This window comes from Pyxicephalus adspersus, chromosome 5 (genome assembly GCF_032062135.1).
Source record: "Pyxicephalus adspersus chromosome 5, UCB_Pads_2.0, whole genome shotgun sequence".
Classification (NCBI taxonomy): Eukaryota; Metazoa; Chordata; class Amphibia; order Anura; family Pyxicephalidae; genus Pyxicephalus; species Pyxicephalus adspersus.
The window spans coordinates 54,908,202-54,923,881 of NC_092862.1; the positions used below are offsets into that span (position 1 = coordinate 54,908,202).

General features: G+C 35.6%; 1 protein-coding gene across 1 annotated transcript in view; it reads left to right on the top strand.

Moving 5' to 3' along the window:
- The window catches only part of GALR1 (galanin receptor 1), a 120,895-nt gene extending 105,738 nt beyond the window's left edge, over positions 1 to 15,157 (top strand). The window contains exon 3 of the mRNA XM_072411545.1: positions 10,106 to 15,157. Within this exon, the coding sequence (XP_072267646.1) occupies positions 10,106 to 10,423 (318 nt within the window). The 3' untranslated portion in view covers positions 10,424 to 15,157. The remainder of the gene's footprint in view (positions 1 to 10,105) is intronic.
- Positions 15,158 to 15,680: the final 523 nt, after the last annotated feature.

Genomic DNA, 15,680 nt, shown 5'->3' on the forward strand with positions numbered 1-15,680 from the left:
TGCTGCCGCCACCTCCAGACTCTGTCATTGTGCCACTCTGTAGCCTCCTGCTGCTGGCGCCACCTCCAGACTCTGCCATTGTGCCACTCTGTGGCCAGTTATCCCTGTGAGAAATTTTCTGACACCTCCTGCTCCTAACCCAAAAGTAGCAAGGATCAAGAGGCCCCACTTTAACGGTCTGTATTCATTCTGAAAATCCTGATGCATGCTGCCACCTCCAGACTCTGTCATTGTGCCACTCTGTAGTCTCCTGATGCTGTCGCCACCTCCAGACTCTGCCATTGTGCCACGCTGTAGCCTCCTGATGCTGCCGCCACCTCCGGACTCTGTCATTGTGCCAATCTGTGGCCAGTTATCCATGTGATAAATTTTCTGACACCTGCTCCTAACCCAAAAGTAGCAAGGATCAAGAGGCCTCACTTTCACAGTCTGTATTCATACTGAAAATCAAGATCAAGCAAGCTTTTGCCCTTCTGCTCCATGGGAAGTTAGGACACCTGCATTACCGTTCAACAGGTGTACCGCCCCAGTCAAACTCCCCACCTGTCACTGTCCTCGAAGCGGGTCGCACCCGGCGCGTGCCAGGCGCTTGGAGCCAGAAGCGAGAGCCCCTCGGAGTCAAGTCCCCACATGATGCCACACATCAGATGCCAAGTGCTCCTTCTTTTACCCACCTTCGTCTACTGGTATTGCCACCCACTACCTCACTCTGTCACCGGGTCACTTTGTGGTCTCCTGATACTGCTGCTGCCATCTCCACACTATGTCACCTTGCCACTCTGTGGTATCCTCCTGATGCTGCCACCACCTCCAGACTCTGTCATTGTGCCACTCTGTAGTCTCCGCCTGATGCTACTGCTGCTGCCACCTCCAGTTTTGTCATTGTGCCACTCTGTAGGCTCCTGATGCTGTCGCCAACTCCACACTCAGTCATTGTGCCACTCTGTGGCCTCCGCCTGATGCTGCTTCTGCCGCCGCCACCTCAGTCACCCTCTCCACTCTGTCGGGGGGGCTCTACTTGTATAAGCGGTTAATAGAACAGGTTCTGTAGACATCTATGTGGAATCAGCTGACGAGGGTGTAAAAAAGAGTGCGCTTCTTCTTGACGCTAACATGGACCTTTAAGGCTGAGTTCATGCTTGAGTCAGTTTGGCCCCGTGACTGCCCAAATAAGTAAAGTGTGCAGTGATTCTAATAGTGACGCCTGTCATCTACATGGTATACTGGCTCACAGTATTATTTCACTACCACAGCAGACTCACTATGCGTGTTACTGCAAGGCACAGTGTTCTACACCACTATGAAGGCTCTCTGCAGCCCGGAAATAGCCGTTTTTTAGCGCGATTCACCGTGAATAAATTCAGATCGAATCAAATCTTTTCGGAAAATTCGGCAAGCAGCCGAATCGAATTTTAGAGAAATTCGCTCATCTCTACCCACTGGGACACACCAACAATTTTCGCATAAAGTTCACCATTAAGATCCCAACTCTATTGTCTAGTAGTTCCATATGGAAGTTCTCAGTAACTTCCCAGTCTTAGAAGCTGTATAGAGTTGCCCATCTGTGCCTTGGAATATTGGATAACTGAAGCTTACCCTATACAAACTGATTTTAGTATTACACTATACACTAAAACACTATCACATATAGCAAAAAACAATTGTTTTTCATGTTAGAGAAATATTAGTTCCGTTCCCCTTATTCATACAGTATATACGTAAGAGGTCTAGCAAGCTGGCTGACTTTGCAGTTGTTCGTTGTGGTGAAGATCACTGCGAAACTTATAAATTGCACCAAAGAAGAACAGCATTCTGTCATATGTTTTTTTTGGGCAGTAGCACCCACACTGCAGCCCCCATATTGGAAACCTTCAGACAATTAAAGTGGGAGATTATGGAACACCAAGCTAAAATTTTTTTTTTTTTAATTTTCGCTGATGGCATTAAAAAATTGATTTGATGCTGGAAAAAATGCATCACAAATGCTTAACAAATAGAGTTTAAAAAAAGTATGGAAACTTTATGAAAACCATATATATATATATATATATATAAATATAAAATTAATCATTAAAAACTATATATGAATATAACCAATGCTTAAAATTTACAGCCAGTACTTACTTTAAATGAACTATAATATAAATGCATTATGCTTGCTTTAGCCTGACAGATAAAACAACATTTTCTTAACCTGCCATATTATTGTGTTTGATACTCCTTTGATACATGTCTGCACAATGCTGCAATTTACCCCCAATGTAAATTATTATAAAATAGGTCATCATACCTTGGATTGAATAAATTTTGTGGGGACCAAATGGTAGCCTGGCAATAAGGCAACTCTAGATGTCAGGGTCTCTTTAGAGCTCCTGTCTGAATTTTTTAGCAAAAAGTGGCAAACAAACAAAATGATCTTCCCACGCAGGGGTGGTGTCAACAAGACAAAGGTTCTTTAAATCACAGGAATAGCCTCCTTGCCAGCAAAAAAAAAGGAAATACAGTTAAATCTGTCTTCATAACCAGCACTTCCTCTATCCACAGACACCGGCTCAGGTAAACTGGCTTCCACAGTCACAGGAGGCTTAGTGCTTGGCACCAGGTGTGCTATAAAGGCTTGTGAGCTTCGGGAAAACATGGGACCAGGAATTGGGAATCTTTCCCACCCTAGTCTTGAAGATTCCCAGTAAAAACAGGCCCAGGACAGAAATTAAAAATAAGCCAGAGCTAGAGCTTCCCTGCAAAGAAACCTCTGCTGGTTTCGCCTCAGTAAAACCTCAGTAAAACAATCCCACATAAGGTCCATGCAGTATTTTTTCCAGTAACACAGGTGCTTTATTTGTTCCTGTGTTACAATGTCCAGATATATGCATACACAATATATATATATATATATATATATATATATATATATATATATATATATATATATATAGTTTTGGTTTTAGGATTTACAGACAGCCATTATAAGTGTTCTGTTCTTCCATAAATATAAATTTATGGAATCTGTTTACTTAGGTATATGTGAACAAATTTCCTACTCGTTCCATTAACAAACAACGGTACCCTTATGTTTCCTTGGTTACAAATGATACTGATAATGTGGTAAGAGATGAGCTCTGGAATTAGACTTAGAGATATAATGGAATAAAACAGATGTTTTAAGAATGTGCAGGCTGATCAGGCCATTATGTTCAATTAATGTTAGTTACATAACATGAATAGCTATGTTTTTAACAAACTAGTAAAAGTAGTTTGAAGTGTTATTTTGGGATCAAAGGATACACTTCTCTTTCTTGTATTTCTTGTCTTTCTCTAAAACAAAGCATATAAGTTAGGGATAGTTGTAGCCTGTGCAACTGGTAATAATTACTGTTGATCTTAAGCTTGAGCTACTTGAATGGTCTTAGTTAGAGTAATCATGCTACTAAAACTATTAGTGACTTATCACTAGAACTATCACTAAACAGATAAGACAGGGCTTCTGGAGTTATACTACTAGCATTTAATAATGATGAACTATGCATGAAGGAGCGATGAACTACTTCACTCTTTGCAACAGCTAGAGAGGTCAGTGAGGGTTTGCTTGTTGTGTATTTAGTGCAAATATGTCCATAGTCTAGGCACAGATACAATTTTTAATATAAGTTTCTTCTCTGTGATAGAACACTAACCATATTATAATATACAATTTGATTTCAAGATTTAATGTAGCATTTTAGTATCACTTTGTAAAAAATGATAACATTTATTTTGTTTTATATTTGCTGTATTTAACATGTTTGCCTTAAAAAATATTGTTTTTTAGAAGTTTGCTTGGAAATTTAGATAAGTAAAAAGCTGATACACCTTTAACACAGAAATTTTACCCTAAAAGTTTTATTTATACCATTCTCATTTTTTATGTGCCAACTGACCACAGTTTTACAAGTCTAGTGGAAAATGTATGCCATTTCATTGTTTCGCCCCATCAAGTCCTTCACTTTTCTGTTGGGTTATGTGTAAATAAAATATGTGGCAGTTTGTTGTGCCTTTGATTCTTAATGTTTTTTATTTTCTTCATCTTAGAGAAGAAAACCACCTGTGGTTTCCAGCTCAGTTACAAAACATTATTGACTGACTCAGTACAAAAAAAATATATTGCTAAATGTCTTTCTTAAAATCCGCTGCAATTGTATGATATAATTCTAGCACCAGCTTTTATTGTGCCAGTGCTTTTCATTGATTTTCCACCCAGTTGTTATTTATATATAAATAGTAATACCAAAAATTAAATGTTAATCTGTTTTTTTCATTGATGTTGTTGTTGATTACATTAGGGTTGGTTATTACACAATTTATATTTGTTGCAGTATACTGCAAAAGGTTTGATCCAACAAAAGCTGAAAAGTGTTTTTTATGCCAAATTAAAATTGGCAAAGACTTGTTTCCTATTATCATTTCATAATTCACATGCATATGTTTTTTGCTTGTAAATTTGAACAAAAATAACTAACATTAGTTGGCATTCTAATCAATATTTATAAGAAGCCTATGGTGTAAAATGTCTGCGTCATTGAGCTGTGTACTGTTTTATTTTTATTTTTTTTTATTTTTACTGCCCTGTTTTTAATTGAAAATTGTTAAAAAAATATTAAATATTTTTTAGGCTTTATTAAACTTTAATTCTGACCAGACACATCCATTAAACAGTGTAGGCAAGCAGACATTGCAGCAAATTAAAAAAAAACATATTTTTCATTTTCTACATTTTGTACGAGAAGTAACATCTTTCTAAATTGTAATTTGCTGCTAGCCTGGCTGGATCAAATCTTCCTTTGTATAGAAGCTTATCTTGCCAGGCATCTGTAGCTAAACTGACAGCTCTAATTGCTGTCAAGTTCATAGCATTACATTTCCCATGCTTCTAAGTTTCTTCACCAATTCACAGTGTTACCCTTTGAGTTCCAACTTTAAGTTACTTTTGCTCACAGCTCTAAAAAAGAGGAAGTAGTTCCCTAAACCCCAACAGGTTTCCAGACACTTTTAAAAAAACTTGCATTATAGTAAATTTCATTGGAAATAAACAGTAACCCTCCTTTATGGTGCAACATTCACATTCCCTTTTGCCTGGGGTGCTGTGATATTTCTACAGCTAAGCTGCCTAAAATTTCAACTAAATAAAGACTTGCTAATGCTCATCACATCCTAATTTTCTTTAGCAATACAAATCTGACAGGTGCTCTAATCCTCCACAAAAGTTGTTGTATATGCTTTAGCTGAAAGGCTACAACCTTAACACTGAAAATTAACAAACATTATGTAAATGTAAATCATGTAACCTTTAATCTAGATATTTACATTTGCAAGTAAAAGAAAAACAGTATACTATTTAATGACACAAAGGGACATTTTTTTATAAAGCAGTGGATGTGACTTTCACCAAACTTTTACAAGTGTGAATCAATAATTGTCATTTTAAATATATGCACCTAATAGTGAATGTTTAGAGAATGTCAGACTGGCTGGCTTAAAAACATGGTCAATAGGATGCAAAATTCAACTTTTGTATGCAAATAGTATTTAAATTGCACTGACTTGAAAATGGCCCAATCAAACTCTATAGCTGCAGAGTTGATGTGGATTTATTTCAAGGCAGTCCTATTTACATAAAAAAGTCAATGTTTTTGCATCCTATTGACCATCTCTACTTTCTTGGTGAGCATTCTATTTAAAAGTAGACATATAATTTTTTACTTTTAACATTTTTTCTTTTCTCACATTTATTTATGTGGCAGCGCTAGGTTCATGGAGTCAAGCACAATTTAGGATTATGCACATTTAGGATTATGTTTTTGTGAACACTTATGTTTAATGTGTTTTTGGTGATGTAGCATGGTTCTTAGCTCCCATCGTTATGATGCAAGGCTCTGTCTATATTGTATGTTTATATTAGAGCTAGCCACTAAGTATGTGTTTACTGTAGCAGGTTCATCTTTAGTGTACTGAATGAAATTTAATCTATGTTAAAAGGTTACTACTTGGTCCTTGCAGTCAAGAGGTTACTGGACACCAGGATGGATCCTTGTTTTAATAGAAAACAACAATGAAACAAGAAATTGCCAATCAATATAACCATATAGTCCCACCAAAGAGAGGAATAATACATTATGCAAACATTAAATACTTCTCATACTAAACAAATTAGAAACTGTCATCAATCATATGTACTAATGCATTAACAGTTGCAGTAAAAATCCAACATCAAGGATATCATGGGTTAGATCAGTGTTTGTCAACCGGGGTTCCATAGAACTCTAGGGTTTCTCTGGAGGTTGCTAGGGGTTCCTTGAGAAATGAGCAAATTGTGACTCTCAGGTCAGTTTAACTGATACCAATTATCTTTTTGCCCATCTGTAGGGGGGTCTTCCCACCATTCTTCTTGGCCATCACACAAAATTACTGTGAGTTTTGAATGAAGTAATTATAGTATGAACCCCTAAGACCTGATATGATATGAGGTTCCCCATATCAAAAAGGTCGAGAAACAATAGGTTAGAGTGATTTCTTTACTATTGATTCTAATATACCAATGGGTTTCGCAATGCTTCCTTGGGGCATATAGGAAATGTAAGTATCGGACAACTAATGGGATGTATCAAGAGGGGTTAGATGCACTTTTAGAGAGGTTCTATTAAATATGCCTTTTCTGTGCAGCCCTTCCAATTGAGATCAAAGTTCCAAAGGGAGTAAGGGTTTATACATATCTTCAAAGTATTAGAGTGGGTCAGTGTGCAGATTGTTAGATACCATAAATGGATAATATTGCCATAAAATTTTTGGGATACCATGACCAGATGCTTAACTAGAAATCAGTGAACCCCACAGCTAAATATTGTATGCTTAGCCCAATCAAAACTTTAAACTAGCTTAATTAATTTTAATGTAGCAGAATAGAGAGATTGTTACAATAAAAGCAATTAAAGACACAATTACCATTTCTGCTTAGCCGCAATTAACATTTCTAGACATTCCCTATAAGAGTATAGGAAACCATTCTTTCACTTTTTAAATTCACTTTTTGAATTCAATTTTTTTAATTTTTTACTATTGTACCCACAAAAGACATTCCTTCTACTACCCACAACATTATTCTAACATAAGGCTTTTTAAATTATCCATGGAAAGAAAAAAGAATTTGCTTAGTTTATCAACTACATGTTTTCATTTTCTGGCATAGCTTTTTACAGTAGCATTGTAAAGCTTTGAATATTTATAATCAGCTGCTGAGCACCTCTCTGGAGGAGACATTTTATTCGATGCTATAGTTTGCCTGCAAAAATATTCTTCTTCTAGACAATAATTTTTTTTTTTTACAAAAGAAGATCGTATTCACTTTGCAGAGTGAATATTTACTTAGTTTAACAGGTAAGGCAAAGATTTGTTCATGTCAGTCATCCAGTCACATGCATATAGAAATCATATATTTTTATATTGTTCTTGTTGTACTCAAATGAGAATTTGTACTCAAATGAGAAAAGCAGAGTTTTACCTCAACCTAGATAAACTTTGTAAATGAATATTATCTATTTTGTTTAAACCAAATTCATATAATGTAATACACTCCTGTATACAGGTAGTCCCCGGATTACATACAAAATAGGGACTGTAGGATTGTTCTTAAGTTGAATTTGTATGTAAGTCAGAACAGGTACTTTGTTTTATTAAATGCAATTGGGACAGATGTTTGTCTTAACATATTATTAGGGAGCATGGTGTCAGTTATTGTATTAAATCCTCACTGTGAGTTAATCACAAACAAAGCAAAAAAAAAAAAATTGTGCTTTGATTTGCAAAAAGAAACAACTGCAGTGTTTGTCTTGGTCATTAAATAGTACAGGAGTTTAATCGAGTTTGGATGGGATTATTTTAGTAATCAGGTATCATTTACTTCTGGACGGCTGTCTCCAGTCCGCCACTATACCACAACAGTTTTTACTAAGATAATCCCATCCACACTCGATTCCTTCCACACTCTGGCATGACTATACCTCACATATCTCTTTTTCATCTGAAGGATGTTTCATTATAACTAATTACCAGTCCTTTGCTGTCATAAATCATTCCCACTAACAATCAACAGTGGCATCCCCAATTCGTCTCAACATATTGGGGATTACCCCTATTACAACTTCAAGTAATATGTAGCACTAGCTTGCCTCTGTACCAGTCCAAAGTTTCAGCAATATTACCAAGTTCCCGATCCCCTCAGAAAGCCCCACGGGGCGAAACGCATTGGGCAGGGACATTTATGCTTTGTTTTTAACAAATATTGCTGGACACATGATATACTTACTATACTTTTGTTAAATACAGAAATCCTCTGTTAGTCTAGGGCTAGCATAGTAGACTTCTGTATAGTTTTTTTGGTTGAAAAATTTCAATAAAGTTAGAATTTTGGTAAAACTCTTTGCCCTTCAAAAACCTGCCCTCCTTCCTTCTCTCTCTTCATAGATCTATGTTTTACTGCCACTTTTGTCAACAAAGGGTCACTTGTACTGAGAATTGTAACGAAAAACTTTTTTTACAGTAATCTTCAAATTTTGTTCCTTTGCTGCCTACTGGGATCAATTGTAGTGGTTGTCTAGATACTCTCTGTGTCATGTGCTGTGGCCTTTGCTCCATACTGGTTCTTCATTCTGTAAGGACTTTCAAGCTGTGAAAATGCATAGAGAGAGAGAGAGAGAAAGAGAGAGGGAGATCACATCCACCTTTGTCTGAAGCCTACTTGCTGCCATTCCACATGAGACATAGACGTAGACTCATCTGATAGCACACCTGTGGAACTTATGATTCAGACCTCCTACCTGGTTCTTCCAGTTCCAACAAAAGAAATAAAGATGAGAATACCAAAGCATCTGTAAAGCAACAATTTTCATGGAGAGGTTTTCTGACATAAATCCAATATTTTTGGCCATGACAATATATGTTTATAAAAAAAACAAAAAAATTGAAATACCCAAAATACTTTGATGCACAAGATAGGATTTGTTCTCTATCTGATTTATTAAAGCTTTATCAGACTGGAGAAGATAAACTCTCATAGGTAAAACGGAGTGATACAACAAACTTGGGATGAAACATTTGCCAGAGCTGCCCCCAGATACAGAGTTTCTGGAGGGAAGTAGTGCATATAAGTAAACAAATTATGGGATCAGTCATTCCTTTAGGACCAAGGGTGTGTTCATTGTATATTCATAAAATGTTATTGAAGAAGTACAAGTGATCTTTATAGCTACATTTGTTAAACGCAGCTTAACATTATCATTCCAATCTTTTGGAATACATTTAATACCCCCTCTACCCAATTTTGGCTTTCCAAAATGCATACTATATACTTAATGGAAGAATCTAGAGCAATACTCCCTGGCAGGGTCGATAGGTTCTCTGCAACCTAGGATGTCTGGATGTAATTTAAATATTCAAATCCTTTAGAACCTTATCTGAGTGAACTGTGTACTAAGTTTTAAGTGTGAAGACATCATCAGCCACTTCTTTACCTTACCACAACTTTTTTTCTTTTTGCCCTAATTTGTTAAACGAGGTTATTTTACATTAAGTATACTGTATGTTTAGATGAATGTGCTTTACATAAAAGAATAGGTTACATTGGAAATATTTTGCAGAATGTTGTATAAGTGTGTGTTTCTGTGTGTAAAGAAGATTTGTCTATACGATTTGTTCTGCAACCCACTTTTATTTTGGATTATACTGCTACTGTTTTTACTTTTGATGTATTGAAAAAAGTTTTGAGTGTTGAAAAAACACTACCCACCATACCACACTCACCAAAAACACTTTACCTATGATAGCATATCTTCTCCTGTCTTTAAGAAATTTAATAAATCAGACCCAAAGTCTTATGCTATCATGCTCTCTTTACTTCAACATATCCAAGAAAACAGCCATACATAGACAATCTCTGAATGAAATTCTCCACTCCCACATTGCTTATTGTTTTGTTATTGCACATTGCCACTCTTAGCATACTATGATTTAAGCTTTCCATTAGCTCACAGATCAATATTTATATTAAGAATGATGTGTATTTTATGTCTTTCTACAGACAGCTCAGACGGTATTGGTCGTTGTGGTGGTGTTTGGAATATCTTGGCTTCCTCATCATGTGATCTGTCTGTGGGTTGAATTTGGAGACTTTCCACTCACCCAAGCCTCATTTGTCTTCAGAATTACTGCCCATTGTCTTGCATACAGCAACTCCTCTGTAAATCCAATTATTTATGCTTTCCTCTCTGAAAATTTCCGGAAGGCCTACAAACAAGTATTCAAATGCCAGATTGGCTGCGATTCTATGCAGACTGATGCTAAAGAAATAAAAAGCAAGATGGAAACACCTCCTTCTACTAACTGCACTCACGTTTGAGTTTGACTAAGTTAACCTGGTGTCAATGTTCAGATCTCTTAGAGCAGTCTTGAGGTTTCAAAGCACAAGGATACTTGGCTAAAATTGCAAGTATATTGTCTTGTTTACTGTAGCTAGCCTCTGCTTCAATTAGCTTACATTTACTAAGGTACATCCTATAAGCTCTCGCTACTACATAATAGGTTGAAAAACAAATGAAGCACTCTTGATCATAGAGACACAAGATGGGTATGTCTTAAGCTGTAAATGAAAATATTTGACATTAAAAACAATCATGCAACATGCTATGTGAGCTGGTTTATGTTGTATGCAAAAATGTAATTATGTGACTATTTTTTTCGTGCTATGTAATGCCAGATATTTTACATTTCTAGTATGCTGTTATTATTACTGCTTTAAAATATAGCTTCTTACAATAAAAATGGTGTTAGCATTAAAATGCATGATATAAAACATTTAATGATACATAAACTTTTCAATGTTAGCAACCTTTTTTATGAACAGTTACTTAAAGATGAGTTCCAGACATACAGAAATAAAATACATAGGAGTGCTATTTAACCTGCCCTAGGATTTGTATTTTGGTCTATTTAGTTTTTTAGCTTTGCCAAAGTACACCTCTATCTTGGTATGCAGAGGATCTTGCCTTGCTGGACTGGATCTTGCTGTACAGGTCTCACCCCTCCCCAAGCCGATGGCTGGAAATAAAGAGATTAGCTCATCTGTCTGTCACTGTATGCCAGTATTTCTCAACTAGGGTTCCTCCAGAGGTTGCTAGGGGTTCATTGAGCAATCAGCAGTTTATGATTACCTGACACCAATGAATTTTTTTGGCTATTTGTAATGGTGGCATCCTCCCACTGGCCAGCAATGTCAGAGGCATTGTTTCTACTGAGAACCGCACTAATGTATTATGAGTTATGAATATAGTAATTATAGTAGAGGTTCCCTGAACAATAACAGTTATTTCAGGAAATTCCGTAAGAAGTTAAAAAAAACTGTTCTATGCTCTCATCGAACCAACATGCTCCTTTTTAGCATATAAGCAGTGCACAACGGCTAACTGGATCTGGGTACTTCTTTATTTCTTCTCTATTTCCCAGTTTAAGCACTGCTGTACAGAGACGGAAGATCAGGTCAAATTCAAGTACTTGCAAAACTTGCAAGTGCACCTACATTTGTTTAAATTATATATTTAAATAATAATAACACAGAGCTGTATTCATTTGTATTTTATTTCTGTCTGGAGTTCAGCTTTAATCATTCATAAATGTGTAAAACCATATCTGGTATCATGATCAACTGATGTGTGCAAAATATTTAATAACAGACAAAAGGCTTTATTTGATGGAGAATCATTAAGATGCAATGTACATTATTTTGTACTTTTCATTTTTCCATGCCTCTAGGTCAATATGCAGCTCCAAATTGTCTCTTTAAATTTACTATATATAAGTGTAGGAATAAAAAGAAAAGCAGTTCCTTTGACCTTACATCTAATTGTAAAATTCTCTACTATTGAACAGATATGTGAGAAAAAAAAAGGGGAATTTACTATACAAATATTTTCTTCTCTTAGCCAAACAGGTCTGTGTGCCTTTTTATAGGTGAAATATATGATGTTATATCCTAAATGTTTTACTATGGGACCCGTCACCAAAATGTATTAGATTTTTTTAAAGGAAGTATTTGATGTATAAATGAGGAATTTGCAACTAGATTGATGAAGAAGAACTTAATTAGGAATTAGCAGTAATTTTCAACGCAAAAATTAGCAAAATCAGTGTAGGAAAGATATTGGAATTACCATGAGATTTGTTACAAAATGATACATGTTAACTTTGGGCAATTCATTTTAAAGATATCATTAAAGTGTTTTCAACATATCTTTTTAAAGATACATAACAGATACATGCAGACCTATCACCAAAATGTTAACTTTACATAAAAGGGTAGACAGCCGTGATGAAGAAAGAATGGGAGCGCAGGGCATCCTAGTATATCACCCATCTCATGAGACTCCTGGGATGCTTTTTCCTACACTGGGGAATGAGCAGCGAGATTGGCACCCTTTTCTCCCCCTTTACATCAGGCTTCGTCACCGGATCTTGCACCTGGGCAGTGTGAGATCAGGTGATGTAGCCAGAAAAAGCAAGACGGATGAAGATGGCAGAATGTTGGGATGAAGAAGGATTACAGGATGGCACAGGACCCAGTTGAGGACATCTGCAACTGGATTGAGGGATCTGCGGAATCAAAGGTAAGTGAATTTTTTTTCTAAGTTTAGTTCCACTTTAACTATTTTAAAGAAGATATTAGCTATGAACAAATATGAGAGGTTTATTTATAAGGAAGTGAATGTTACCCTCACCAAACATTTATTGTATGTGCACCCACCTGGTACATGTGTTCTGAATTCTAGAAATGTATTGGCCTGCAGAAAATGCAACATTTACTGCTTTATGACTATGCCTCTCTGTTATCAAGAATTAAAAAGAAAATATATGTGTGCTTTTTGTAAAGGAATATTTTCTTCACTTAAACTTTTGTTTGTGTTTCATTAAACCATTAACTTATATGGAGTATAAATAACCCTTATTTTATTAGACTTCTGATGGTCAGAACTTTAAATTGGACCAACTAGGTTAAGAAAATAAAAAATTCGTAAATAATTCCCACAGTAATCTTTTTAATCCATTACCCTTTTACCAATATAAGTAAACTTTATCAGTGCTATATATTTTCTACTTCTTCCTAAGAGAAATATGCAAGGAAGAAACACTAGACCTAGACCCTGTAGATATTTTCAATTACCTTGCACTAGCAACAATATTCCATCATAAATTCTTTCATAAATGTGGACCTAAATTTAACTTTCCAGCCACTTGTAAACTAATAAACTACAGACTGCATGCAGCCTTTGCCAGCTCTGTATGTTAACAAAGGGTTCAAAGGCAGTGACTGCCAATGTTAACATTGAACTACAAAGCCCTTGTTAAAGTATACAGGGGACAGCATTCCCATTGGGTGATGATTGTTAGGAAAAATTTAGCAATTGGGTTGTAGGCTAAAATAAAACACTATCCATCATGTAGTTGTCATGTGTAGTAAGTGCTGTTTATAAGCATCAACGCTTTCTTTTATCGCAGGGCAACAGAACATGGTACAGTTCACTAAATAAATCTCAGTATAATACTGCTATTTGATTTTTATTTTAAAGGAAAATGTGCTGCACTGGTAAGTCTCTGATAGTCTATTTGACTTTATAAATATAATAGAATATAAAACACCATTTATTTTAGAGTTTCAGATCTGATTGCATTCCTTTTTCAATACCCAGCAGCTCTGAGCCCTGATCCTTCCGATATGCAAACTGTAACCCTGTTTCCTTTATCAAGAGCATGCCATTGCCTGCTCTACCCACCTAATCTATGCAATTGTTGTAGCAATGTTAGGCTTAATGCTTAGGGTAAGTAACAGTCCTGAGTTTGGTGCCCCTGTGTATTGCACTGCCTTGAAGGTACTTGTTGCGTCCAAACAGCAGCAATTTAGGAACAAAGTGCTTACTCTAGGTTTGATGGATAAATACCTGATTTTTATAAAGAGCCTAACAATGTAAGCCTAAATAGTCTCTCAATACAGGATACCAAGCAAACAGCTAACACCAACACCTAGGTTGCCTATCTAACTCACATAGGTAGTTTTTCTGCCCCAACCAAATCACTGGATGGGAAACAGATTTATAATGCAATCTTCCTGCTCTCGTTCCCTCTGACATTTTTTTCCTACAACGCAGAACACCTGATTGCGCCCAATATTGTATCTCTGTCTCCAAATCAACCAAAGTGCCACTGTACAGGGGAATAATAGAGTTTAAAATGATTTTCCAAAATTAGGCCTTTATATGGTTAAATCTTTTGGCATTAATACAAAAGCAGTGTTGTGTTATCGTGCACATAAACTCCTGTTTGACCTGAACAAATATTTATAAAAATAATATTAAATATATTAAAAATATATTCATAATTGTATTTTATAATTTTCTTGGTAAAGGGCTAATATTGGGGTAGATATTATAATCATACATTTAGCAGGAAGTCCAGCAAGGCAAAGAGACTTAAGATGACATTAAAGGACAATACTAAAATAAGATTTGTTTTCTCAGATTTGAAATACAAACAAAAATTCATCAACATCATCACACTTTAGGTAATATACTAAAAACGTGTATAGATCCTGTCTTTCAAGGACTAATATATTGTTTTTATACTCATCATTATTATCCCTAACACGTTTATGGTTAATTCCTAATGAAACTGTAAAAATAGTTTTTAATGGTTTCAGTGGGTAACATATGCAGTTTTGTTTTTCTGCTCCGACTGCAAAAAATTAATATTTATATTTTCTATATTTCACTATCCATTACTAAGGGGCCATTTATTAGTTTGCCATAAAAGTGCTGTTTTTTTAGGTTCAATAATTGCACTCCCATTTTTGCCCATTTTGTAAGAGAGGAATTGGTTGACACAATTGTCACTTTTATGAATAATTTCCAGTTCATAAATGAACTGATCCTTTAATTTATGTCCAGTTTACAGATCGTCCCACAGCCTGATCGTTATTCACCAATGAAGGTGAATAGGCAATGTGAGCCACTCTTAAGGTGCGTACACACTTCCAATTTTTATCGTTCAAAACGAACGACGAACGATCGATTGGGCAAAAAATCGTTCGAATCTTTTTTTTCTTCATTTCCCTTCTCTAAAAAACTGGTGCGTCTTATGGTCCAGTGCGTCTTATGGTCCGAAAAATACGGTAATCAGGCCCAATAAATCTAATCAGATTTACCCACCCTTCGATAAATAGGAAAGTTCTTATTATGGCTCATAGATACATTTTACTTAACAAAACTTTTCATTGTTATCAAGTTTTAAAGTGTTTTTAAACTTTTGAAGTTAATCACAGTTAAATTATTTATGCCTAGTTAAACCCTTTATGTTGCATTATATGTGGTAAAAGATGTTAAAATGCCTTGTGCAGATAATAGACCATAATATGGAGAAAATAATAGAACATGATTTCTGAAGCACAGAAACTAAAAGTTTTACCAGTAAGGAGACACATTTTTAATAGCTCCTTTTCATGCCATTTTTAAAAAGCAAGCTAATGGAATAGAAACAATTGTTATCTCAATGTTCTATGTGGTGCATTAAATTGATCTGATTGAAGCCTTTTTGGTTCATGTAATAATTTTTTC